At 39.2% G+C, this 27,852-nt stretch overlaps 1 protein-coding gene across 3 annotated transcripts in view; it reads left to right on the forward strand.

Moving 5' to 3' along the window:
- Positions 1 to 27,852, forward strand: part of LOC114002258 (serine/threonine-protein kinase Sgk3) — a 56,471-nt gene that overhangs the window by 13,345 nt on the left and 15,274 nt on the right. The window contains exons 1-5 of one of the 3 annotated variants that reach the window (XM_039378438.1): positions 7,617 to 7,884; positions 15,048 to 15,252; positions 20,025 to 20,108; positions 22,502 to 22,574; positions 25,361 to 25,436. In XM_039378438.1, the coding sequence (XP_039234372.1) occupies positions 15,175 to 15,252; positions 20,025 to 20,108; positions 22,502 to 22,574; positions 25,361 to 25,436 (311 nt within the window). In that variant the 5' untranslated portion in view covers positions 7,617 to 7,884; positions 15,048 to 15,174. Of the gene's footprint in view, positions 1 to 7,616; positions 7,885 to 8,601; positions 13,543 to 15,047; positions 15,253 to 20,024; positions 20,109 to 22,501; positions 22,575 to 25,360; positions 25,437 to 27,852 lie in introns of those variants that run through there. The other 2 variants (XM_039378439.1, XM_027748145.2) reach the window with 2 other exon arrangements.

Genomic DNA, 27,852 nt, shown 5'->3' on the forward strand with positions numbered 1-27,852 from the left:
GCTTTACAAAATCTTTATCTTCTTTCTAGAACAAAATTTTTTCTTGGTTTAATTCAAAGATTTATAAAAAACATTTAATGAACCAGGCTGACACAAAGATTGGCATGTAATTAACAAATGTTGACATTTTGCTCCTTTGTGTTCTTGTGCAAGCATAAAACTGTGCTGTCATCTACAAAAAATAATTTGTTGGAGAAAACTGTAGATGGAATAAGATTTACTCTTGATAGATCCAAGAGTAGCTTGGATTGTGTGCAGGAACATTTTCATAAGAAACATTTGAGTAATTTGAACAATGAGTCTAAGAAAATACTATGTCTTTTAAATAATCTGGTTCTTATTGTCCTTTTTAAAATGACTGTATGTACATCAAAGCTAAATGTCAATAGATACAATTTTGTGATAACTTCTCCTACTTAGCGTTCATGTTCCATGCTGTAACCTACAATATCTTTCCTTGTTCCATGTGGTCCTTACCACTCAACACCAGCTAATATCAAAAAATTGCTGGCCTGAAAGATTAAATACTGCCTTATTCCTTTTTTAAAACTGCATAATGGAACACTGGTCTTGAGCTAATATGAGATTAGAGGGATTTATTTAATTGTTGCTTATGCTTCATACGTAGATTTACAATATTCCATTAACTGGCTTCTGATAGATTGCCATGTTATAAAAAGAAAAGCAAGTTAAAGAAAAAATTAGTTTAGTAGAGTCCAGGAGTTGATCATCTCCGCTCTGTCCCCGCTTCTTCTTCTTGTATTGGTTTTACTTGATATAAGAGGATTGGATGTATCTTTATGTAAATCTGTCGCTGATGTACCTGTATATAAATCTGTTGCTGAAACTCACTTAATAGTTCAGACCCACATGCACCCTTCAAGCTCCCAGGACTGAAAATTAGAGTATATGTTCTTGGAGAACAAAAAGCAGATTCTAGTTGGTAGATGGAAATACATCTCCTTTGTGGATCAAGAATAGGTTGGGCATCTGGCAAATGTGAGGAAATTACTAGGTAAACAAGTAAACAAAGTAAGGACAGCAAATAATAAACTCTTAGAACATTTTTCTTAAATCTGTGTCTTTTTTGTATTATAAGATACAGCTTCTTGCTTCGGTAGTTGTTTTTTTAATTGTTGTTACCTTTTTCTTCTACTCTGAGTTGGTGCATAACAGTACTTCAGTGAAATGCGCGTGTCTTTTGCTGCACACAGTTTTTAGAAGTATTATTAACAGAATAGCAAAACCAAATCTGGTCTATTCTGTAAATCTTAGGCTGCCTTTAAAGTGCTTATATTTTGGAAAAAGGCTGTGAGCCTTTTGTGAAGGGGCGTACACACCCCAAATCAAAGCCCTTGTTCAGTTTCATTGAATAGAATACCGGTAAATAGCTTGAAAATGCAAACATGGTCCTTGTGTTCATGCTCATCTCTACAATTTGAGGAAGAACTCTTGACATTCTGGGTAGACCCCACCTACATAACATTGTGTGCCAGAGAACTTGTTTACCAAAGCATGTTTGTTCACCCCAGCCTGTATTTGCAAGTCTGGTAGAACGTGCTGTAGCTGGGATTCAGGAGGCTGAAATAAGAAACATCCATACAGAATTACCACTTAGAGAGCTTTTTGTCTTTTATACTTAGCTTAGCTTTGGTATACTGTCCTGCACAAAATGCTCAGATCTGGAAACTCAGAGACTTGATGTATTTTATAGAACTGTATTTATAAACAGAATTCCCAAAAGTCTTTATTAAGAGCAAAATGCAGGTTGTACAGTACTATCAGTTGGGAGTTTTTTAATCAATTTGTACTTTATGAACTGCAGTGTCTCACCTCAGGTTCACAGTGTTTAACAGTTTATTAGTGTTTTATGCCAGTCTGCTGAAACTAGTCCCAGAACATGACAGCATATACCAACAAGCTGTGTATTTGGCATGTCAAGCACTTCTGTTGCTATATGCCTATAAAGCAGCCGGTTATCTTTGTCTTTTTGTTATATGGGTATCCACCCTTGGAGGACTTGGTGGTAAGTCAGGTCCAATGTATTTTTTTTCCTTGTATTCTTGGAACCCATGTAAATCTTTGTGCCTCCATGTAACAAGTGGAGGTGTCTTGAGGCAGTATCCACACTGTAAATCTCCAAGACAACTGATAACTAAGGTAAACTAGGCTATTGTGAGTTTGCATTTATACTGTTGTTCTGTTTCTGGTAGCTGAACTAGTTTGTGGAAGTTTCACTTGGTACCTGCTCCAGCACACTTGCAGTGAGTGAGGGTAAGTGCAGGGCAAAAAGAGATACGGGCCACATGCCCTCCATGAGTGGTGCTTCTCCTATGGACATAGCTATGTTTGGATGTCGTCTCCTGTTGGAACCCTGCCAGCTATTGCAGTGATAAGTGAACAGGATGTAAACAACAGGGTTTGGGGCAGACAGTTCATGTGCACTGAATTCACCATTCACTTTAAATGCCTTGCATGCCATGTAATTTTTAGAAACTAATCTTAAGTGGTTTGCTTTATAACAGAAATACATTGTTCAACGTGCCCTACCTGAAAAAAAGCACTCCGTGTATGGCAACAATAATACATTTTAGTGTGCACATGAGGGAAACAAAGAAATTGAAGAGGGTGAAGTGAGGAAAACAGAGATGCTTGTATTGAAATTGCAGATATGGTATTTCACTGCCTGACACTGCTTTTTTACATTGAAATTTCATCATGCTTGTGTACTAGCATTCCTCTTTAGTATATGCTTCAATTGATTTAGACCAGTTTTCTTCTTAGCTTCTGTGAAGAATTTCTTTGATGTGGTGCTGCTGTCATTTTTCTGGTTCATGTTATATATACTCTTGTGATATTTGTGAAATTATGCAGTTTATTATGGTTTTTCTATAGTTTTCCATCATTTTGGTTTGTGGTGTTTGCTATGCTAAGTGAGAGTCCATGTAGTGTTGTTGCAGATCCTGGTTTTGATCTTCATTAGCTTCTGTTCTCCTGGACATTCTTCTTGTAATATGTGGATCATGTTCTTTGTGTTTGGAGTGCTGGAAACTGGCAATTCACTATGAATGTCACTATGAATGAAGCTTCCTTTTATGTGTCAAGTTCTTACATTTTGTCAGGAGCATATAATATTAAATCTTTCAGTCGTACTTGTTTAAGTGGCTTGTGGTAGTTTCAGGTGGGTTGGTTAGTTTGTTTGGGAGAAGGGGTTGAAGTACATTTTTGCAATGAATCAGTCTTTTAATTATTCATTTCATTCCTTCAAACTGAAAGACTGTAATCTGAAGTCATTCTGTAGTTGATATAGTGTACAAAAAGAAAGTAGGGGAAAAAAACATTTCCCCTGCACAGCTCATGTAAAACAGAGCCATTACTCAGACTTCTCTAATAAGCCCAGGCACACAACTATGAAAATGAGTTAAATGAAAGCTATTAATATGCATACAAGCATTAAGTGTTACAAAACCAGCTTTGGTGAAGAACAGTTACCTGGTGATACTGTTGCTTGCACATGCTCTGTGAGCTTTAAATCTTGTCCATCTGGCATTTCTTCCACAGTTTTAACTCTGAGGCTTTCAGCTAGATCACCTTCCCACTGAGTGTCTTCTCTTATTTGATTTTGTCCATGGTAGCCCATGTGTCTAGGGAGTCTAACAGAAGACTGTTTTCTCCAGTACACAACTTCTGGGTATCACACTTTGTAGTGCTGAATGCCTGGTCCCAAACTGGCCCACTGCCAAGCCCCTTCATCACCCTGTTCCTAAGCAGACAGTGGGGTATGAATATGGATTAATTAGACTCCAAACAGGAGGCTGGAAAGGGAGGGTAATTGATAGAACAGGGCAGATGCGTATCTGTCTTCATACCTTTTATGAGGTCTTTGTGGCTGCCAGAATCCCAGGTGTTAGACAATATTTGCCCAGAGTTGCTCTACCTGCATGATTGTGAGGCCCATCCATTGCAGCCCGAGGCTTTCCAAAGAGTGATATCCTCAGACTGCTCAATGCTGTGTAGGTGGATACACCCTGCTGGGAATTGGGTTCTTTGATTAAAACAATGGGCACATGCAAAGTTAACTACAGTGGCCATCAGTTGTCTCCTGAGTGCAGTCTAAGTTCAGGGCTTGATAGGCTAAAGGCTAACAATAATTATTTAAAAGATGACTTTGCATGTATTACTGTGTCACATTAATGCCTTTTGGAGGGTTCTAAACAGACAAGCATTTTGTTTAAGTTGAGTTGCCAATTGGTGGGATACTGCCACAGAAGAGTTTACGAATTCCAAACATCATCTCATCTTAGTGTGCAAACGTGATGACTAATTAACGGACTGTTCTGGGGCAAGGAGGTTGTGTTGTGCTTGAGTGTGAGGAGTAGGACAGTGATAGGCTAAGATACTCCTTTGCAGATGTAGGAACTGAAACGGAAAGCTGTGGTGGTGGTGTTTGAAGCTGATAGTGTTACTCTGTTAGCTGATTTTGTTACCCAATGACCCACTATGTTTTAACAGTAATTACAACTATTGGACTACTCTTGTTGAGTGGCTTGACTGTGCTTTTTGTGTGAATATTTGAATATATACTAAAATTTCCCAGTATATACATATGGAACAGTGTTCACTAGTAAAGGTACTGGCTACATTGAAGCAAGTAATCTGCATTCCTGCTTTTCATTGTTTTACAAATTTTTTATGCTCTATTTTTGTCTGTATAGTTCTCTTGATGTTATAAAACTAGACTTTTGATCTTTGGTCAGGGACAAGGTTTTCATACTGATTTAAGGACAGTTTCAGTAAAAATAGAACTGAATAGTTCAGATAGTTGTTACCCACTCATGCTGGGCTTGGAGAAACATGGTAAAGGTACTGTGCATTTCTGTGACCTCTTATATTTGCAGTGGATTGAGACAGGTCCTTAATTTCTCTTCCCTTTTTTTGTCTTTTCCACCCCCACCACCCAGTCACTGATATTCCTCCGCAAAGACTTAAAATACTTGGGATGACAGCGCAGTACGTGGATTTGTAACATTCTTTAGAAGCAAAGTACTGCAAAACAGTGGAAATGAGATTCTCTGTGTGTATTACTTGCCCAGGAAATGTAAATGGGGAATGTAAGGGAGTTCCTGGGGACAAAAATGTCAGAGTGAATGCTGACCTTTAACTTCACTAAAAGGCAAGTTGAGTTCCATGCATTTCTTTTGTGCTATGCAGTTAACCACCAGGTATCCACCTTGACATTAGAATATTAGCCTTTAAAAGCTCATCAAGTAAATCTGTAAATCAGGATTTATTTAAATTTTAGGACCTTAGCAGTGTTTTGCATAGGATGACACACCAGATAGATGAACATGCTTCAGATTTTATTCAGGCAAATTACAATGTAAGGACCACATTCCTGATCACTAGTTACTTACTCCGGAATAGTGAGAGGAACTGCATAAAATGAACCACTTGACAGCTCAGTCTTCAGGGAGATTTTAACTGTGAGGAAGGGCAAATAGCTGCTCTTTAGTCAAAGGTTTAGGGCTTAGACGATGTGGCCAGGTAGACAAAGTTAAATTATCTCTAGGCCAGGGTCATCTTCTTAGCTTTCCTGGGTTGAGGTCTTTCCACTCACTGTAAATCAGTCCAGTAGCTCCATTCAACTGATCTACTGACAAGTGAATGATTAACCAAAAACTATCAAGCAGACAGAAGCCGAACACTGCTAAACAACTGCAACATAAAATAGCTCTTGAGTACAGATTACCTGATTAAATTATTTGCCCATGAGTTATTCTGACTGAAGTTCAGAAGCATTCTGCTCTGGGGTTCACCATGAGAAGTGCTAACAAAGCTTCTTTCAAACCTCCCTATGAATGTAAGGCAAATACCTTGCCAGATCTGAACAAGCAAGAGAAGGCTGTTGCTACAATGTAGAGCCTCAGGTTTAGCAGTGCCTACCCAAAAATACAGGTAAAAATACAAAACTCAAAAATCAGGAAAGGGGAGGGTAGAATGAGAAAATTCCTCATTTCTTCCTGTGCATACTCTACTGAAATGGAAGCTTGTGATCCAGTTGACTTGTAACTTGTGCGTACACAGTTACAACACACTAATCCAAACACTGACGTATTTTAAAAACTGCCAGACTGCTTCTCTGATTTGTTTTTGGAGAGTGCTTGGATGACTGTCAGTGCCTGACACATGAGTGTAGTATTATGCAGGAAAACTTATGCAGCAGGAGTGCTCAGAAACAGGATCTTCGGAATCACTCCTTGCCAGATACTTGCCAATACCTGTGACTGTTAAAATGAGCATTGTCATGACCCGTCAGGCCCAAATACAAGTCTTGTGAAGACAGGCTTGTAGAACATGAGGCTTCTCCATAATCAATAGAACAATTCCTGATGAAAACCTGTGGGGTTCTGGAGGCACCCAGGTGTTACATCAGTTAAGACAGTGAAATGGGCTGCGGTGTTTTCATACTTGCTCACTCTTTACATGGCAGTTGAAATCCCAAGAAACATTTCAGGTATTTATAGGGAGGAAGCTAAAATGGCACAGGCTTTTAACTCATCCTGAGTGTTACCATTTGTATTAGATATTCCCTGCCTCTGAAGCCCTGTCTGAATGTTTGAAAGCATAGCAGATCCTCAGTAAACATGAGGTTTTAACTTAATGGGTGTGGTCGTCTGTTCTGTTAAACTGAATCCATGCTAACTCCTGTCTGTCCCACACTTCTAGATGTAGTTAACAGAATAAAACGTGAGTGATACTGCCATTGAAGGATCTTTTTTTTTTCCTGGAATTTTTATTTTTATAATTGTTTTATGGCCTCAATTTGCTCAGGAAAAACTTACCAAGTTACACTTTATTTTAAGAGGTCTAGTTGAATTTTAACTGGGGCATTGAAACTTATCCGAAATTTCAGAGGGTGCAGAAATAGTTCCCTAAATAGTGCTAGATATTACACATACCTATCTCATTTTTCCTGTGTCATTCCTTCTGCACATCCAGAAGCAGGAAAGCTGTCCTTACAGAGGCTGGCTAGTTTAATGACGGCCTTGCCGGTGCATCGTGGGCACCCCTGAACACGTTGAAGAGTTAGACTGAAACCCCTCGTGTGCGCAGCGATGTTTTTAGGTTATTTTTACAGGAGTGCTGCTGATTTTCCAGAGTTTCGGGGGGGAGCCGCCCAGCAGAAGCAGGAGCATCCCCCAGGGACTGGTGGGAAAGAGGAGGGACTGAAACCTAGGGACTGGGGAAAGTGGAAACTTGCCCTTAAAAAAAGAAAAAATATATCTATTTTCAAAGGTTTTGGGTTTTGGTTTTTTGTTGTTTGTTTGTTTGTTTGTTTTTTTAATATATAAAGGGCTGGAGGGGGGGAGAGGACCTCGCCTCCTGGCCTCGTCCTACAGCCCAGGGCAAGCCGGGGTCTGGGCTCCGCGGAGGGTTGCGCGGGCGGGCGGGCAGCCTGGCGCCGCGGGGGCGGAGGGGCGCGGGAGGGGCGGGAGCCGGGGCGAGAGGGAGGGAGGCAAGGAAGGAAGGAGGGAGACAGGCAGGCAGGGAAGGAAGGAGGGAGGGAAAGAGGGCGGTAGGGAGGAGGGCGGCCGCAGCCCCCGCGCCCGGGCGGAGCTGCCTTTCCCTTCCCCTCGCCACCGAGCCCCCCTGCGCGTTATCCTGCGGGGCTCCGGGGACGGGAGATGGCCGCGCGGGGCAGCGCCGGCCGGCGCTGGACCGCCAATATGAGAAGCGTTTGAACTTCCTAGAAGTCGGGGAGCCGAGAAATTGTTGTTGGGGTGAAGGTGAGAGCGGGTTGGTTTCGTTCCCGAGGACCACGAGGAGCAGCGGAGCCGGTGAGGAGGAGAAGGAGGAGGTGGTGGTGGTGGTGGTGATGAGGAGGTGAGTACGGGTCTGTGGTACCCGGGCCGAGGAACGGCCCGGGGCGGCCTCTACGCCGTCTCGTTCGTCCTTCCCCGAGTGGTTCGCAGCCAGGATATGCTGGTTTTTCGGGAGAGCAGCGCTGAGGTCCGGTCCTGGGAAACTGAAGCTTTTTAGGCAGCGGTGTCTTGTCGGGATTCAGGTACACTCGAGGAATTTAATTTTGTGGAGGTTAATTAAAAGGTAGTTGTAAAGTATTATGGCTAAAGCTGTTTTGACAGCTTATCCTTTTTTGTTTTTTTTTTTTTTTTTTTTCTTTTTCCCCCAGCCCTTCTGTGAGTTTTCCTCCTCTTGCGGCTCATAAAGGTGTAACTGTGGTGCTTCTGGACGCGCAGTAGTTTTGCAGGATGGAATGGTGCCTTTCTTACTCCCCTGTCAACTTAGGATACGTTGTCGTGCTGGTACTGCATTTCATCTCAACACAGCAGTGTCACCTGAATGCCCTTAACGGTTCTTCCTTGTTCTTTGGCATTGAAGATTTCTGTGAATATCCCTTGCTGCAGTATTCTTGTAGCTAAGTTTTTGGGTTTTTTTACAACTGCTTTCAGACATTTTAAGTGTTTTTATAAACACACAGAGAATGAATCTGTATTTTTAAAGGTTGCTGTTGCTCTATTTTGGAGTCTTTTAATATTAGTGTTGTTTCAGTCTCAGTGTCTAAGTATAGTTCTGTTGTTTTTTTTTTTTGTTTTGTTTTGTTCTGGTCTTCACCTGCACATCAATCTCTTCAATGACTATAATAGGAGCTAATGGTAAAAACAGAAGCTGCACATGGAGGAGTGTTCTCCTGAAGGCTTTAAGATACTTTAGATTTCAGGAAAAATTGTTACTAGCTTTTGGAAAGCATTTTGGAAAGTTCACTGTTGTTAAGATAGTCTCCGTCCATGGTATTTCTAATAGCTTAAAGTTAGAAAACTGACCTGTTTCTTAAAAGATACTTTGAGATTGTCCTGGAGATCAGAAATGCAGCATGATTGACTTGCCCATCTCAGTGAAAAATACTGGTTGTTTTAACAACCTCGACAATCTTAAACCTGAAGACACAGGCACCTAGTGGTTACATGATAATGTAACATAATAATAATAACAACATAATGTGTTTAAATTGCTTTCTAGCCTGAATTCCCACCTGTGATGTAAATTACAGCCTCACCACATCTAACATTGTTGCACCAGATTGTTATATGTGCATAAACAACTGATCTCTGAATCCTTGTGGAATTGAACCTTCTCGTTCTCTGTGCAGCACAGAAATATGTGAGAGGTCAATGTATGTTCTTACCTGCAGGAATCTCTAAACTCTCCTTGAAGAATGGACATAAAATACGAGTAGTAATTCCACTGATGTAACATGATGAATCAACTGGTGGTGAACTGGACGTGCAGTTTGTATGTTGCTAAAGACTCTTTCTCTTAATTGCCTTTTATATTCCAATATTTAAGTTGTTGCCTTTTCATTCCAACAGCTTTATGGTTCTGGGCAGCCATGAATTCTGTAAAGCACAGACTTCAAAAGTGTATTTTCTAGATTACAAACTCTAGCTTGGATTTTCATATTTCATTATGTTATTATCCAGTATATTCTATTGTATGTATTTTATCCTTTTGCCAAGTATAGAACATAAAACCCAGTAACTCTCTGCATGTTCAGTGTGTTAGCAATAACATCAGTCTTAAATAGATTGGAATTCTCCTGTGTTTATGTAGTGAAACAGGGAGAGCAGTTGGTGACTTTTGTTGAAGGTCATGTAAAAACATGTCCAGTATACCTGGAATTGAAATGTGGTGTACTCTCATTTAATTTTCATCAAGAGGGGTAAAATGAGGCTGGGATTATTTGCTTTGTGTTTACTGAAGTCTGACTGCCCTCTTATGTAGAACTGACTGTGTTGCAGGGAGCTGCTGTCAGCTGTCCGTAAGACCTCTTGAAAGTAGCTCAGAGTGCTCTTGCTACAACCTTTGAGCTGTGCTATCCTTAGGCATCTACATTTAAACTTTAATTGGACCTAGTGTGTAGGCAGGCTGAGGAAGCATGCCAAGAAATGTGCAGGTAGCAAGTGTAATGCAGACTGGATTTTTTTATGTGCCCTGTTGTTTAAGTCGTACCATCAGAGGCACATGGCGACCCTTCTGGATACTGTGGACGCAGGCTGAAGTTGAAATTATTATGGACCTGTGTTCGGACAACTGCCTCTTATTGGCAGTATTTGTTCTTAAGAGCCATTTTATTATTCAGGGTTTTCTTGCCACAGCAGAGAACCTGTGTTCTGTCATGTAATAAACATAAATGCAAATAGGTCTAGTCCAAGGCACAAATCTGGTTATATGTCAGTTAATTTACTGGAGCTTCTTTTGGGAGGTGGGGCAGAAGGGATGTTCTTGTGTGCAGGAGAATTGTGGGAAGGTAATGCTTGCCGGACTTCTCCAAAGTAAATTTGATAGAGACAGAAAGAGAGTAGTTACTTATTTCTTTCCCTTGACTGAGTTTTCACTTTACCTGCTGTCTTTTTCTCTAAGTAGAAAGATTCAGTTGAATTGGACTTTACCCGTGTTGCTGCAGAGTAGTGGTTTGCTTTCCTCAGTGGTGCTACTAGAAATTTTTAAAGCTGCTAGGTAGTGGGTGGATGTGTAAACAGGGAGCAGGCTTTTTTTTTTTTTATACCAATGGCTGAATTCTCAATTCTCCTCTGAAATGGTAGTCAGAAGGGACTGTGGAGATAAGCCAAGGATTGATTAGAGTATTTTGGTTAGTGGTCTCTTTTTTTCTTCGGGTGGAATATTTCCAGAGGTGTTTAGTGTCCCTGTATTAAAAATCAAATGTATGTAATATTTAAAAAGATGGCCTTTTTGAATGAAACCTGTTTTATCTAGAACCCAGTTATTCAACTGCTTCTGGCCATCCCTCTCTCTTTACAGATTAGCAACCTGTATTTTACTATTGGCTTTTTCTAAAGTGTCTGATCCAGTCCCTGGATCTCCTCATCCTGTATTTCTGTTGCATTGGATTCTAAATACCTTGTCTCCTGTTTCCTTTGTGTCAGCTGCCTGTCTGGTAACGAGAGTGGGACACTATTTCTTCATACACAGGTTGAGAAAAAGTTGACTTTCTGGGTTTTCTCCAAGATTGTGTAAGGTCCAGTGATATGTTGAGCTATTTATTACGAGGATATTTGTGGAGAAGACTGAGGAAGTGATGAAAAGTGTGCCAAAGTTGATACTTTCTCTAAAGTTAGAGGAAATAGGGTGGTGTTTATAGTGAATAATAGGACTGTCTCCTGTATCTTGATTTCTGTTTCTTTATATGCAGGTTCCTTCTGTAACTGGAATCAGGTGGGGTTTTCAGCAGTTGTTTTTACTGGTGACTCAGTCCCAGAGTAAGTCTTTCTAGGCAAATAATTAGTGTATAGGGAAATGCCTGTTCTGATCCAGTGGGTGATTATGGATCCCGGTAATTCCTCCAAGTGTGCTTGTAGGGAGACAGTCTTTTGGGGTTTTTTACTATTCTTGTCTCTGCTTCCCTTGTGTTACTCACAGTCAGAGTATGATAGCTGATTTGCACTGGCCTTAGAGGCATTTAAGGCATTTTGTCTGCAACCAGAGAGGCAGCAGGTGAGTACAGAGCTTCCTAATCTAATTTTGAAAATTCTGGGCAGAGTTTGAAGCACAAGCACCTGTAACAGGGGTCTTTGGTTATGCAATGGTATCATCTTCAGGCCATTACCATTGGAAAAAAAAAAAAGATTTCAGTGCAGAATAAAATACTCTGATTAAACTTCAAAAACCTTTTTAAATACAGTTTGAGCCAAAATTATTTAGAAAGGAGTAAAAAGAGGTTGCCACATACCACTAAAGTACATAATATTTTCCTGTTGCATGCAGTTATTATGAGGCTGCAGAAAAAGTTTTATTGTAAGGCATTCATTTTTGGGGGTAGTAGGTTTGTATATGTTCTTTTGGTGTCAGGGTTCTGTTACTGCCATGCTCTTGCTTCACCAGAGGCAAGGGTCAACCTGAAATTTAATGTTGTTGTGGCTTCCTGCTGGAAACAGTGAAAATACTGCTTGCATTTTGACAGCCTCCATTGGGAGAGTGGACAGAGTAGATGTTGATAAGCTTGAAACTGTGCCAAGAGGACCAGCAGCTTCTGTTCTCCTCTAACTTTGTCCCTTCCCCTGTGTCAGGCCTAGATACTGTAGCAGCTCAAAAGTTTTAGCTGTTTCTAGACAACAGCGATCTCAGCATTAACCTGTCTTGCATAGTCTACATGCTCTTTCACTAGTGCCCAAGTATGATTTGAGGGGATTCATTTTGCTACATGGTTTCCTTTTCCTTTCTGCCTGTTGTCAAAGATGAGGGCAGGAGCTCCTTGTTCTTAGTTACAGGAAAAGCAATAACCAGAGGTAGAGACTTCTCAACTGACAGTGTCTGTTAAATTCACTGGTATCTGGCATCCTCCAGGACACCGCAGTTTCCACTTTTGAAGCTGTGGATAAAAATATATTTCTACTGTTTTCTCTCTGTTATTACTTGATGTAGTTACCACAGCATTTGTGGTTTTACCTGCTACTAAAACTACAGCTGTGTTCCTAACTACAGCATGGTAAAGATTAAGCCAAGTCTATCCCTATTTCTGTAGCCAGACTTACAGTTCACATATATATAAGTAGCTCTCAAGAGCTGATACGCTCAAGGCAAATAGAAATTGAAAGCAAGCTCTGATCCACTGGAGCTTAGTGACAAACTGAAAATGCATTTCTTCCAAGTTTGTCAGTTCAGCTTAGTGTTGGTGACCCAGGCACATATCAGAGGAGATGCCTCAGGGAAAAACTAATCACAGCCAGTGATCTTCCAGGCAGCTTAAAGAAAGAAATACGAACATTACGGTCTCGGCTCCTTGGATGATTTATTCTTCTTCTCCACAGTAAGATGAATAAACCCTTCCTTGAATTAATCTGTTTGACGCTTCCTCCTTTTGTTTTTCAGAGATACTTCAACTTTAGATCGGAAATAGAGCTCAGTCTTCCAAGATTACAACTTTTAATCCATACTGCTCCTGTACTGTCATTTAAAACTCTGACATTAAGAGTGAAAAATGGAAGGGATAAGAGGAATACAGCCTATATTGTGAGAATGAATGCAGGCATGCCAGGAACCTTTGTAACAAATGTCCGTTTAGAAGAGGAGAAAGACAGTGAATGATGTTAATCAGGGAACACCTAATCCATTTTAAAGCTTTACTTGTTTTTCTGTGATGAGCAGGAAGACAGATAAACACAGCGACTTGTGCTCACTTCCTGACCCTCGACCTGAAGTGGCTACAGATTGACACAAGTGCTTCTTAAAGTATAAGCTGAGTGAAATACTTACTGGAAGTGGTGCCTAATGACAGTTTTAGTGGATGGAGAAGAGCTCAGTTAACCTTCATATCTCAATTTTAGTGTGTGGCAATGGGTGAAGAACGCTCTTAATGTCATGCCAGTATAAAATTGTGGAAAATGGGAACTGTGCCTTGTTTTAATAAAGCTTTTAACAGTGGCTTGCCAAAGGAAAAGAGAAATCAATTTGAAGCTCCACATCTGTGCAACTGGCTTGGATGAGCTGTTTTGTAGTCAAATAAAGGTAGGGGAGAAGCTTAACCCTCCTTAACCCTATAATGGTGAAATAGAGAACAATTGAATTAAGGTAAATGCACATGTAACTAAAAATAATTTCCTGAATGTGTTGCAGTATGGATGATCTATCACTTATTTGTGATTACAGTGGGTTTAAACATTCCTTTTTTCTTTAGAGTCACCAGATCAATCTTTGAAAATTACTCAATTTTAAATGGCTGCAGGAGGAATAACAACATGAAGTTTGGTGACCCGGCTTTTGAGAGCAAGAAAAATAGACATTTGACTGACTGAGAGTGGTTAGGTATCAGGAACAAATCTTTTTACTGGATTCCAGGGGGTTTGGCTTTTGTGCCAACATAAATATGGGTGTCTCTGTAATGGCAGAATTGCAGTGGATTAGTTTGTGCTTTTTGGAAATTTATGATATAAAATATAGAGTTCGCTTTTATACTTCCCTGTTTTAAGAAAATAGGGAGTTAATGTTGATTTGGGCGCTCCTTTTTCCTCTGGCTATTTTGAAGAGAACTGACATCCTCTCTTTCTAAAACAATTTTCTCATGTTTGTAAGTTATCAGACACGTATTGTTCTGCATTCAGTAAAGCACTTCAGGTGGCTGTGCTATGCAGGCCTGGACAGAGGGTTGTAACTATGTAGCATTAATTTCAGCTGCTCTTGGGCACTGCTGAAGTTCCTGTTGTTTGCCCTGGGGTCCAGTGAACAATTTTTGTGTGCTCAAGGCAGGTGTGGAAAGTACTGTCCCTCAGTGAGTGAAGAGGCATCTAGTTAATACAAGCTCTCTGCCTTTTTGATGGCTTTATTCTCAGCCTCTTGTGTTGTGCCCTTCTCACATTCTGCAAGGAAACTTAAGTGTTCCAGTGAAGGGGACGGATGACCTTACACCCTGTGTTCTGCTAAACACAAAGTATGTCAAGTATGGGGAAAGAAGGGCAGAGAAGGTAAATATTAAGACGGGCACATGATGCTCCCTGTGTTCCTCTCTAAAATTCACATGAAAAATTAGGTTTTCTCATGTTGTCTTTAATCTCTGATGTGATATTTAAGTGCCCTCAGCATGTTCTGGCAAATCCGAAGTGCCCTCTGGTACACACTCATGCAGTTGAAAACCTTTTGGTTTTGAAGTAAACTGTTCTGAATATACAAGTTGGTGGCATTTGTCAGATGTCTGATACCAGGTTGTCATCTTCAATTATTTCTCCATGCCCTATCTTTGTTCCTTTGAAGTATTGTCTGTAGTGGGTCCAAATCTGTTTCCAGTATGTCTACACAACTCAGTGATTTTTTGGATGCACTTGTGTTGTTGAAGAATGTGATTTCAGTGAAACAACAAAGGACTACAAGCATGAAAGTTTACAAAATAGTAATGATTGTGGTTTTATATGTGCATATTAAAGTGCATTTCCTGCCAGGGAAAGTTCTTGTCACACAGGTTTTTAGCAGTGCGAGTTAAGTGTTCCTGCACTTAATTTTCCTTTTATGTTCACTTTAAGATTGCACGATGGAAGTCACGTTTTCTCAAGAAAAGCTGCGTATCTTGGATCAGTACCGTTGAAGATACCTTCTGATTGCAACACCCAGAACAGGGTCCTGTAAGGAATTTGTCAAAAGAAACATACAATGGATCTCAAGGAAAGCTGCCCAAGTGTTAGCATTCCCAGCTCTGACGAGCACAGGGAGAAGAAGAAAAGATTTACTGTAAGTATATAAGAGCGTAAGCACTGTGGGCAAATCCATAGGCTGTTGGTGCCTAGAAGTGCTGCTTTCTTTTTTTCCCCACTGCTGAGCTTGGTATTATTTTCAATAGGTTTATGGAAATGTTTCCTTGCTCTTGTGAGTACTGGCCAAAGTCCAGAGCGAGAATTTGTGAATATTTTACAGTGTTTACCTGTGTTGCTTTCTGCAAAAAGAACTTTGCTTTACAAGTTTCTGGTATTTTTACCCCTAAATAGCAGCATTTCTCATATAAAATACCTAAGTGTCCAAATGCAGGGAAAATATTGTGGTACCACTTTTGGCATTTTACATGATTTTTTTATGACAATGTGTATTTTGTAAAGGAGTAAAGTATAGATTTGGTTTTTTTTCAGAAAAATATAATTTTTCATAAATATCCTATTATACTATTGTAATTTTTTGTGTAAAATAAAAAAAATATAAACCATCAAATTTTTTCAAAACCTTTTTTCTGTCTTCCTTCCTGTTTTCTGATTCTAATGCCTATGACTTTTTTCCTATCCTTGTTCCATTTCCACTCCTTGTCATTCCATTCCCTCTTCCTTTCTTTGCCTCCAAGTTTGACTTTCTGGTTGTGAAGTCTTTCCATTGTGTGCGAAATTCTTTGCATTGCACACTGAAAAATAAAGTAGTGTGGTAGGGATTTTTGTTTTGCTTACATATAGCCCTAAATGACAACATCATCATACTTTCTTTAAAAAGTTCAACTATTTCATTCCTCTTGTGCAACTTCCTCTAAGCTTTTTTTTTTTTTTTTTTTTTTTTTTTTTTTTTTTTTTTTTTTTTTTTTTTTGCCGAGTGAATTAGTCACTCTTCAGATGTGGAATGGAAACACCCTTAGACTGAGTTGCTGTCTGAAGAATACAACAAAAGAGAGGTTTACTATGAATTATGCATCTACCTTTCCTCTTCACCTCCCTTCCTCAGAGAAGAATAATGACATTTGATTCTTCAAGTGTATCAAAATGTAATTTTGGGAAGGATTGTGCTGGTAAAGGGAGCAAACAAAAGAGAACTTTACTAATACTTTAAACTACTGCATGCATGTAAAACTCAAGTGAGCAGGGAAACCTTCATGAAAGTCTAAATTTGAGCAAAACAAGTTTGTTTCATTGCCTTAGTGCTGGCAGTTATGCTGTTAGTAAAGGCCAGTGTGGTATATTGTGATATGTAACTAGTGTTGTGATTGCCAGGTCAGTTTACCCAAAGATCTGTGAGACAACCTGAGCAATGTAAAGGCACTTTGTTTGGCTGCACGAGCAAGAGTAGGAAACTTCAGAAACTGGGGGGTGAGGGAGGAGGGGAGCAGAAATCCAACCCAGTTTACACTGTGCAGAGCTACACTTCATCTTGCTGGCTTCTGCTTTCTGCATCAGGCAGCAATTAGCAGCTTGACAAGAACTGCTTTTCACAACCAAGCTTTTGAGTACTATCACATGTATTTTAAGATTTGATAACAGAAGTGAGGGTCATACTAAACTTCATGGTAGGAACTGTGAATTCCAGCATGTGTCAGTGCTTTTACTGTGTCTGCTCTTTTGTAGCTGTGTTGTAATGCCTGGATCCCATCGGTACTTTGTCAGGGAGAGAGAGAGAGGTGTGGGGAGAAAGAGTTCTTAATAAATTTGTGGCTCTTTGATGGCCATACCAGTGCCATTTCTGGAGAGAGCAGTAAGAACCTTAGGGTGAAAGGAAAGGTTAAAGTGAAAAAGGCTAGGAAAGACTTCAGGTGACTGTATAATCTTCACCTTACTGTTGCATACAGTGTGTATCACTACTGCTTCTGAGACTGTTCTAGAATAATATTACTGTTCTGAATAGAAATTGTGAATTCCAGTTCAAACCCTTCAGTGTCTCACTCAATGCTGGCATGGAAACAAGACAAGTATGTGCAACTTAGTTTTTGCTAGCTCTTCTTTTTCTTCTCACACTTGCTCCGATAAAACATTTTTTAAAACAAATCTCGTCTCTGCGCAGTCCTCATTCTGATGATTAAATCAAGCTTTTTAGTTTTGTCTTTGGAAGTGAAGTCTTCATTTCTCCTGAGTGATTTCATGACCTTTTATTGAATGTTTGATTTGATTTTGTTAAATACTGCATACTTTTGATATATATACCACCAATTTTTTTTTTCTTGACAAAGGTTTGAATTTTTCAGGTGTTCTGGCAGGGGAACTTTTTTGCTTCCACTGAATTCATGGTAACCAGCCTCTATGCATATCCACACTAGTTCACTGTCCTGCATTTTTCTGAAGATTCAACATTCACTTTCTTCATAAGAAGAGCAAAATCTTTGCTTGTTTTGGACCATATCTAGGCTATATTAATTGTTGTTCTGTCCTTGCTGCATAGTGGGTCATTCTTTTACCTGTTTTGACAAATAGCTTTGTTTTGGATTTCTCACTTTTATCCCTATGCTATTTGATGTCTGAGGTCTAATCAAGACATCAAATTTTCTCTGTTCTTGTCTCCCTTCACTCCCCCATCATATACAGGCTTATTAAAAAATCTCTTTCAAGGTTGCTGTTTGTCTAATTAAATCTGGAAACTTCATCTCAGACCCGTAATGTATATGATTAATCCCCAGCCCTGTGGAAATTGTGGTGTTGTTTTTTTTTTTTTACTTGTTGACACATAATAAATACCTTCCTTACTTTCTTGATACTTGTTCTCTTGAAATGGGAAAACAGCCTACTTTTTTCATATCTTTGTTTAGTTAAAATTTAATCTTTAATCCAGGAGCATGAGCTACCTCAACAGAGTTGAAGCCTTGTAATTTCAGTGACTTTTTTTGTGAAGAAATCTGTCACATCCAGAAATATCTAGACTCTGTCCTATCTGTATCTGGAAGATAATTTATGGTGATGTTTTCAGGAATTCTGTTTCTTCCTTTTTCCTTTCTTAAAGCCTTGTGTTATTTATCCACATATTACAAGTTTTGAATGCATCTTATCTATGTTTTAGGAGTTTTCTAAGACCAAATTTAGATTAGGAATAATTAGATTTGAAAAGGTTATTATCTAAGTAAGGCTAGATTCTTCCCTCCACCTTTCTAGAAGCAGACATTGCACATCTCTTTAATCATTACATAGGTGTAGCTGAGAGCAGTAATATAGTCCAAAGACATGCTGTGTTTTTAGGTTTTACCAGTTCTTTGTGGATGTTGTATGTGCTCTTATCACTCAGTGCTTCAATAACTGTTGAACTCGCAGCTTTCCCTTTGTTGGGTGTGCAAGATCTTTGTTGGTGGTGTGACTCGAATGACCTCCTGTGGAGGTTTTTTATTCTCTCTTGTGTGAAAAATGTTGATGGTGGTGTTGTTCTACAGCTACTCTGAGAACAAAACTGTTTTACTGTTGCAGTTGCCATGGAGGTGATATCACCTCGTATCCTAAGTTGTGCTTGCCCGTGCACATTCTGCCTGGCTAATTTAAGAAATCCATGGCCCGCTGCTTAAGCGTATTGGCATTGATCTGCTGTGCACTCCTGGGGAGTGAAGATGTGTGCTTGAACAGCAGTTGCAGGGCTTGATTGCTGTGTAAGGTACCCAGGTCAAGAGGACAGTGCTTAAGTCTTCACAGCTGAAACTTTCAGGGTTTACCATGTAGGGAGGCTCTAGAAGTGTGTAGGTAGGTTTTACATTAATGCTTGTTTAGCAGTGTAAAGGAAGGCTAGTTTTCTTAGAAGGGTCTCATCAGCATTCTGCTGGGTGCTTCCATCCAGCTTCCCAGGGACTCAAACTGAGAACAGCTTCTTTGAGCTGCATGAATGCAGATCTCAGCCTGAGGAGCTGATGGTGGTGGCTGCCACTTCCACTGTGAGAGTTAAATGAGAGAAGTAAGAAGCTGTTGCAGGGCAAATAGAGACTGAGGCATTGGTCCAGATTTCTACGCTGGGAATTAGCAGCCTTCTGCACTCATTTCCTTTCTGTGCCCATCCTTTCCACTGAAGGAATAGCTGGGCTCTTTCTGGAAGTACAAGAAGGTAGAAAAGCAAGGACAACTAATTGCCTAAGAGATGGGAGAAGCCTGCTGGACACCCAGGAGTCAACCAGATTTATGAATCCAGGCATTGACAATCTGTGTAGTTACTGAAGTCTTCTACTGACACGGGATTTGAATGGCCAGAACTGTGCAGCAGGTTTCAACTGTACCTCCCTTCATCGCAGTGCTGTATATTAAGTTATCTGTGCTATATTTCAGCCACAGCACCATTTTTTTCCTCCCTGAACAATTGTCATCTGCCAGGATCCTTCTGTATTCAAGGTGTTGGAAAGAACAGTTATCTTTGTAATTGCCTTCTATATGTACTTTCTCTTTAGGTTTTGATGAAGGCAATCTTCAGTATTTAAATGTTTTACTTCTTTAATATTAGTCTTGTTATGGATTATCAAGTTGCTAACAAATTTCGTAGTAAATTTTAATAGACTACTATCTGATGGTCAGATGTTCTTGTTGGATATGGACTAATTTACAAAACTCCATTAAATCAACTTTGATGTTAGTTTTTGCTAACCTGCTGTTTAAAAAATTTTCTGTAAAGTACCACATTCTTTCAGTTGTTCTTTTAATCATTTCTGTTGATGTCTGTGTGGCTTAGCTGTAAGAAATACATAGCTCAACGAGTGCATTTACACAATACTTTTAACAACCTGCCCTTATTTCCAGTACAGGATTAAACCTTGGATGTTTTACTAAATTTTGTGGGCATTAACTTTATGTTTGCTACTACAGGTTTACAAAGTGCTGGTCTCTGTTGGCAGAAATGAGTGGTTTGTCTTAAGACGATATGCGGAGTTTGATAAACTCTACAATACGGTAAGCAAAAGGCAAGCTATGAAATCCTGCCAGAATAGCAGAGTAGCACTTGTTTGCAGTGTTATGGTTTGAGTTAATCCCCTCTTGAGCAGTTTGACTCAATAACCATAGGACCCCTGATTAAAAATAATGATGGAGTGGGTTTTTTAAGCTTTGGTTTGTTTGAATTTCAAACTCAAAATCCTCTTATTTGTTACTTTTTTCCTTGTTGCTTGGGATCATAACATAATGAGAAACTTCCAATTTAGTGGTTGTCAAAACATCTGAAATGTGCATTTGTTCATGATAAAAACCCCACAAAACATCTAGATAGGTATGTTTCTCCTAAAATAAGCATTTTACTTTGAAGTACTGAAAGCCATGAACAAGTCCTTGTTTCTTAATATAAATTTTCTATTAAGTCAATTATGGCAATTCATACCTGCGGTTTAATATCAGGTATGATTTTTTTTCACAGAAAAATGTGGTCAGTGCTCCACATAAAATAATCCTCTTCAGCAACCAAGTATGGATTTCTTGGGTTCATTGCTAGAAGAGGATTTTGCTCCTTTTAGGTAGTGGGCAATAAGGGCAAATACTTGCTCAGATATGCAGTCTGTGTCCTGTGTCATAGAATCAGCCGGGTTGAAAAAGACCTCAAAGATCATCAAGTCCAACCCTTGATCTACTACCACTGCAGTTACTAGACCATGGCACTAAGTGCCACATTCAGTCTCATCTTAAAAGCCTCCAGGGTCGGAGAATCCACCACTTCCCTGAGCAGCCCATTCCAATGCCTGATTAACCTCTCTGTAAAGAATTTCTTCCTAATATCTAACCTAAACCTCCCCTGGCAGAGGTTAATACCATGGCCTCTTGTCTTACTGATAGCTGCCTGGGAGAAGAGACCAACCCCCAGCTGGCTACGACCTCCTTTCGGGTAGTTGTAGGGAGTGACGAGGTCTCCCCTGAGCCTCCTCTTCTCCAGGCTAAACAACCCCAGCTCCCTCAGCCTCTCCTCATAGGACTTATCTTCAATCCCTTCACCAGCCTTGTTGCTCTTCTCTGGACCTGCTCCAGCACCTCAATATCCTTCCGGAACTGAGGGGCACAGTACTGGACACAGTACTGGACACAGTACTGGACACAGTACTGGACACAGTACTGGACACAGTACTGGACACAGTACTGGACACAGTGTCCATACTTTCCTCCGGTTTTTCATCCCACAATTTTTGCTTCAACAGAAGAGGAAGTAATTCTCCTGTGATCCCCATAAGAAAAAATTACCAGCTGCTTATCTGTGCCTCCATTTCCTTTCCATTGTCTCTATGAGAAGGAGTCGAGCTTTTCTCCCTTCTGCTTCACTGTATGTGGATTTGCATGTGGCAGTGGTCTCCAAACGTAGGCTGTGACCTTGGAGCTGAGCTTGGAGGTCTGAGTTTAAGTGCCCCTGGATAGGCCATCCTATGTTTTGCCTGTTGTCTTTCAGGGATGTAGGCTTGGAAGGAAACAAAGTATCCCCTTTTCGGTACCTTCAGAAGGGGTGTTGGTGATCCCATTCCTTTGCCACGTTCCCTGGCCATTTGGATTAGCATTGCTCTGCTGAAGTTTGTTCAGCACTGGTCTCTCAACTTGGGCAGAGAGTGAGGTCCTGGGGAAGCATAACCAGGAGGGCATTTAGATCAGTTTCTATTCAGTGTAATTCATATAATATAGCACACCAAAAAACTTGTGCTGCTAACTGGAAGAGATACTGTTGTTGCTAAGGAGAGAAGAATTGCCAGCTACTCTATTAGAAAATTACTCTCTTAAGGGGGATGAGAGTAAGAATAAAACTGGTCAGTTTATCAAGTGTAGAATATAATCAAATTATCAAATGCAGGATTGCAAAACAGGCTGTTCATCTGCTTGCAGTTTTGACTTAAGGGCAGACCACATGGTTTCTAAAGTTAAGAATGCCACTTGGACAAAAGCCTGTATCCCCAGCCCATCCTAAACCTCATGCATACAGCCCTATGCAAGCAAGCAAGAAAAAAACAAACCCAAAAGAGATAGAGAATTGATGGAGGAAGGGAGAAGAGAGGAAAATAAAAACAACACTGAAATTCTAGTCTGTGTGTTTTAACCTGGGGCAAGGGGAAAATTGTTTTAGCACTGTTACTGGAGTAGTCCATAAGATGAAGATGAGATTGCCTTTGAATTTAAAAGGGTATGTCTGGTGCAAACAAGCTGAGTACAGATTGTTCTGGGTTTGTTTTTCTTCCCCCAAGTATGCGAGTAGAGGAGTTGACATAGCGGAGCAGAATTACTGATAATCAGGTGTTCAAACTGTTCATCAGAAAACAAAGTGCAATTATTTCTAGGTGCTTTGACGTCTAAGCGTAAACCACTTGTATGTATTTTGTTTTCAGCTAAAGAAGCAATTTCCCACAATGAACTTGAAGATTCCAGCTAAAAGAATATTTGGAGATAATTTTGATCCTGGTAAGTTATCATCTTGTTATTCATTTTGTCAGTTTCTTTATATGAAAATTGATCCATTCCAGCCTACAAGCAGCTATATTAGATGAGTTTTACACCAGTCCTCAAAACAGTGACTAAACCAAAGTTTAGTCATGCTTCAGTCGAGCAGGAACTAGCGTAGGTAGGTATTCTACCATGTGATAGTTAACAAAGTATTGCTTAGTGGCCCAGCACCTCTCTTGCACTGAAGGCTACAGCTCCTCCCAACCCTCCGCTATTCAGGATTGTGACAGATTATGAACTGTCAGGTATAATCTCTCTCCTGTAAATGCTAAAGCCAAAGCCAAACCTCTGACTCTCCTAAGCATGTGCCTAGTTAGTTTTAAATTTCCTTCATGTGACTTCCCTCACGACCAGCTCTGAAAAATGAAATAATTAAAGGATTTACCTTTGAGGACTTCGGAACTCTCTGTATCTAAACGTGCTTCTTTGTATACTTTAGATTAAAACGAATCTCTTCTGTAAAAGGAACAGCAACAGGAAGCCTGTCTGATGTGAACATATTGTGATCCAATTACCAATGATAAGTCCCAATTTAGTTTGCTCTGTACACAGCAAAATAGTAATGAAAAAGTCACTTGTAAAGTGCATTGAATTAGTCTAGGTGGCACCACGGATGAATAAACAAAAAGACAAATGGGAAGGCCAGGCCATTGCTCTGTGTATTTATATCCTTCATTCAGGCTGTTTTTACTTAAGGGTTTTCCTGAAGGTCATTGGAACCCTTCCACCCTCCCCTGGCTTGCTGATGTTGATCAGACTGTGTTTGTAGTTTCACCTTCTCCTGCACCTCTTTCAATCATTTAATTTTCTCCTTTGCTGAGGAACAAATGGGTCCAAAGCTGTTGAACTCTTAGGATGTATAGTTTTGGGTGTTTTAAAGTTCTTACAAACAAATCTAATTTTTGGCAGTTACAGTTAATCATCTGGATCCTGATGTCAAATTCCTTTTTAATTTTCATTAAAATAATCAAATACAAGTATCCAAGCTCTGCTGTTCTCTTCTGATTAAGATGTAAATGATTGCTAAAAGTTCTAAGTGTATCGTGTCTACACATCTGCTGAAGACAAGATAATGTCATGGAGTCTGGTTTGCTGTACAGCCAAATGTGCAGGTGGATTTCGAGTCAAATTTAGTAAACTGGAGTTTTAATGAGGAAAAAACCCCTAAACTAAAACTTTATTAAAACGATATATGTAAAACAAAGTCCTCAGACTTGTTTTAAATTTCTGTGAACTATGCTGAAATCCTTGAAGCATGAGAAACTAAATAGTTCTCAAGATGTGTCTTGCTGGGAGGCAGGGTGGAGTTGGAGCCATGATGCTCATGTAAATTATTCTTTATCTTAACAGTGATTTATTGAAGCTTTGATGTAATGTTTCTGCTGACTTCTGAAACAAGTCACATATTTTACAAATACTGAAAAGGTATTTTACTTCTGTAATGCATTCATGGCTATGCAGCACTGTGCTGTTTGACTGGAATGCAGCAGAGTGAAACCTTTATATCCCTTTTCCCAAAATCTACCAAAAATACTGTCATAGCATACATTGTTGTTTAAGGGCTCAATTTCTATTGACACTTAGGTTATTTCAAAATTAATCTTGTTTTAACTTGAAAAAATGGGACAAAGGAGAATCACTGAAACCAGTCAGAATACAGAAATTGAAAATTTAGAGGTGTTTTATCTTCACCAGCATGGATGGCTCTGTAGGCTTAGAGTGACTGATGACACAGTGCACCTGCCACACTGAAACTGCTGATGTTGGTGACTCACATAGCATCTGTATGAAAATTTACCTTCCTGTTTGTTGTCAGTAGTTTCCGATTATTAAATACCCTAGCAAGGGTTTAGGATTATATCCCTGAAACACTACGAACATTTTTCCTTAATATTTGAAATACATCTTTTAATCAAAACTTAATTTTAAGTTATAATAACTGGCAGTAATCTGTATGTGGCAGTCATTTGAATGCTTTAAAAGTTAATACACAAGTTAAATATTCTTTTCCCCTACAAATTATTGTTGATATGAGTAATGAAAGACAAGATTATTCTGTTTTATGTTTTATTTCATTTTAGAACTCTCTTTCTATTCCAAATCCTTTGTGTATCTTTCCATATTGCTACAGAACAGTTATGTGTCTTAAGCTTTAGATGAAGGTGGGGATTCTGAGGATTGTTTTTTTTTAACATTGGAGATTATGTCCAAAACTTAACTAAATAAAATACTTTCCTTTATCTTTGATGCCTGAATCTGAGTGCCTGCTGGCAGGATGAATCGTGCAACTTTTCCACTACCACACATATATTATGGAAATATGCTGCTTGGTGGGACTGTTCATGTAAAAACTTGACTTGTGTAACTGATGTCAGGTGTTGCCTATGGGTCGTTGGTTTTTTTGGTTTTGTGGAATCAGGTCTGGAAGGGCTCACCCGTGCAAGGAAGGCTGCACAGGTGAGCCCACTGTGGTTACACACTGTTCTTGAAGCACTTTACTGCACTTTTAATCCACCTGGCTTTCTACGTTTTCAAGAAGTGTTACAGAGAAACTGAAAACTGTTCTCTCACCTCAGTTGAATGTTTTAAGCTTGCAATTTTAATATGTAGAACCAAGCCTGTTTTGAACCAGTCATGGACCACTTTCTTTTTTAACTGCTGTTTAAGTCCTAAAAAAATCTAAGTAAGAAAATAAGTCTTTTTCACAAGCTGACTGATGATTCTAATAAATCTGTTTTTTTCAGATTTTATTAAACAGAGAAGAGCAGGACTGAATGAATTCATTCAAAATTTAGTTAGACAGCCAGAGCTATGCAACCAGTAAGTAGTTTCCTTTCTGTTTTTTAAGGGCTGTTGAAAAGACATGTTAAATACAAAATTGCAAATTAAGTATTTAACCGGAAAACTTATTTTACCTGTTCAGAGCTCTTCAGTATAAAAAATAAACTTTAATATGGCTATTTGTTCAGGAAAAATCTACAGACTGAACAGTGTAAAAATGTGGTTTTTTTCTGAAAACCGATCTACAAATCAATTTGCAGGCAATTAACTAATCTTAATTCAAGGGGTGCAGATTCCACTCTAAACTCTGTTGCTGTAGGGCAGTGTTTGTTTTGCTGATGGCTGTACTGCTTGAGAACTCTGCTGTCACTTGGTACTTGCCTTGCTGGCAGTAAGTCACTGCCTGTATCCTTTTTGTTAGAGCAGTTCGTGTGTGCACTCTGGCACTCGTGTTAAGCATGTTAACCAAGTAGCTTAATTAGCTTGCTGAGATGGATAACCAAAAGCAAATGAATAAGCTTTGCACCTGGAGTGTTCTGGCAGAAGAACCGCAGGTGTGTTCACCACCATCGGTGGGACAGTGGTGCATGTGGGATAATGGCAGTAGAGAGTTGGCTCGAGTTAAATCTGGAGGACAGCGCTTTGTGTGTGAACTGACTGGGGACAAAATGCCTTCTTTCAGTTGAAATATGTAATCAGTTTAAGCTAAATCCATGCAGTTTCCCATGTTGCTTGAAAAAGTAAAATGGTAAATCTCTATGCTTGGCTTTAGTGTTAATTAAATGCCTTTTATGCATATACTTTGTTTAATTAGCCAAACTGTACAGCCTGTGAAATTGCCCATTTCCCACAGGAAGAAAATAACTTACAGAATATTGCTGCAGTTTGCAGTGTGCAGTCAGATTTTCTTTCTTCACAGCAAATGAACTATTTAATATCCTGTTAACCTGAAATATGTGCTTCCTTTCCTTTTTTTTCTTTTTTTTTTTTTTTTAAAAAGACCGTTTTATGTATACCTCCGTATGATAAGTGGAAAAAAATTAGTGGCAAATTCTTTATGGTAGGATACTTTTCCACCAGAACAAATACTATGAGGTTTATGTCCATAGTACTGTTCTTTGGGAAGTAATAGAAAGCACTTTAATACAACAAATTATTGAAAGCTAATGTGATGTGTTACATCAGGAAGGGATACTGGTTTATTTAGCATAATCTCCTCCCCATTTGCTTGTCAGTATGTCCAAGTATCAAGTATTTTTGTCTCAAACCAATACTATATTTGTTCTCCAGAGGTAAAATGGTACCTTTTTCTATGCACAGCACAAAATGGTGTGCTTAAAAAAAAAGGCATCAAACCTCAAATCCACCTGCCTTCTTAAATTTTTGTGAAGGTTTTGAAATTGTTTTATGCTCAAATACATCTGTATCTGAATCTGTGTTCTTTAACGTGGCATTTAGCTTGTCTGATCCATCAAAACTGACTTAAACCAGTATTAAGAAATAGGTCCAGTTGTGTGGTACTGTTGAAAGTGTTTTCAATAATAAGCTTATTTAGCATAGTTCCACAATAAAAACAAAATAGATACCTCAATTTGTCTTGTGCTATTTTCCCAACCCTTAAAGAAACAATAATGTGGGAGAAAAAGCAAGCCTCTAATTGACAATTTAGTGCAAAAGCATTTCATTTTATGGTTATTTCTGTGTTGTTTCTCTCTTACTAAATGTAAGGTAGTTTGTTTTTCTGAAGTTAGCTTTTGTTTTATTTTATGCAGTGCTCCATTGCAACAAATCATATAACTGTGTAATCTGTCACCTTTTTGGTGCGCTAACGAGTGGTGTTAGTGAAGAAATACCAAGTCTTTGATCTTAGTGGTTTGGGGATTCTTTTGTAAAATTTGCTAGAAACTACTCAAGGAATATGTAGTGACTGTCTTCACAGATAGTCCACATCCTTGTTTTCTTAAGTGGTTTTACTTTAATGTGCTAATTGAATTTGATATTGGGTAAAATAATTTAAAATAACTTAAAGTTAGTGATCTACAAGGACTACTTAATGGGTTATGCATTCTCACAGAACTATTAGGAAGTCCACCTTCCACTGCATCTTTTAAGCATTAAAACCAGTATCAGGATGTCATATATTTTAAGTCCTGTATAGAAAAACTGTTTCACTGAAAGCTTAAGGATGGTTCAAGATGATGTCCTTATTTCTGGGTGAGAAGGCACTTGTACATCTGAATTGAAAAGCACAAATGTCAAATTCAGTATGTCCAAGATGGCAGTATTTACATTAATAATACAAAGATACAGCACTGTGTTCTCATTTATCTTGAGTGGACTTTGTTCTTGGATCGGCCATGTTTCTTGAATATTGTATCAAAGCCAAACCTTTTTGATAAATAAAAAACCCAAGAAAAACCTAAAGTGTGTTAGAGTGATTAGAGACCCTGTGTAT

The sequence above is a fragment of the Pipra filicauda genome, unplaced genomic scaffold, assembly GCF_003945595.2.
Source record: "Pipra filicauda isolate LSUMZ 115617 unplaced genomic scaffold, ASM394559v2 scaffold138_size1969278_pilon, whole genome shotgun sequence".
NCBI lineage: Eukaryota > Metazoa > Chordata > Aves > Passeriformes > Pipridae > Pipra > Pipra filicauda.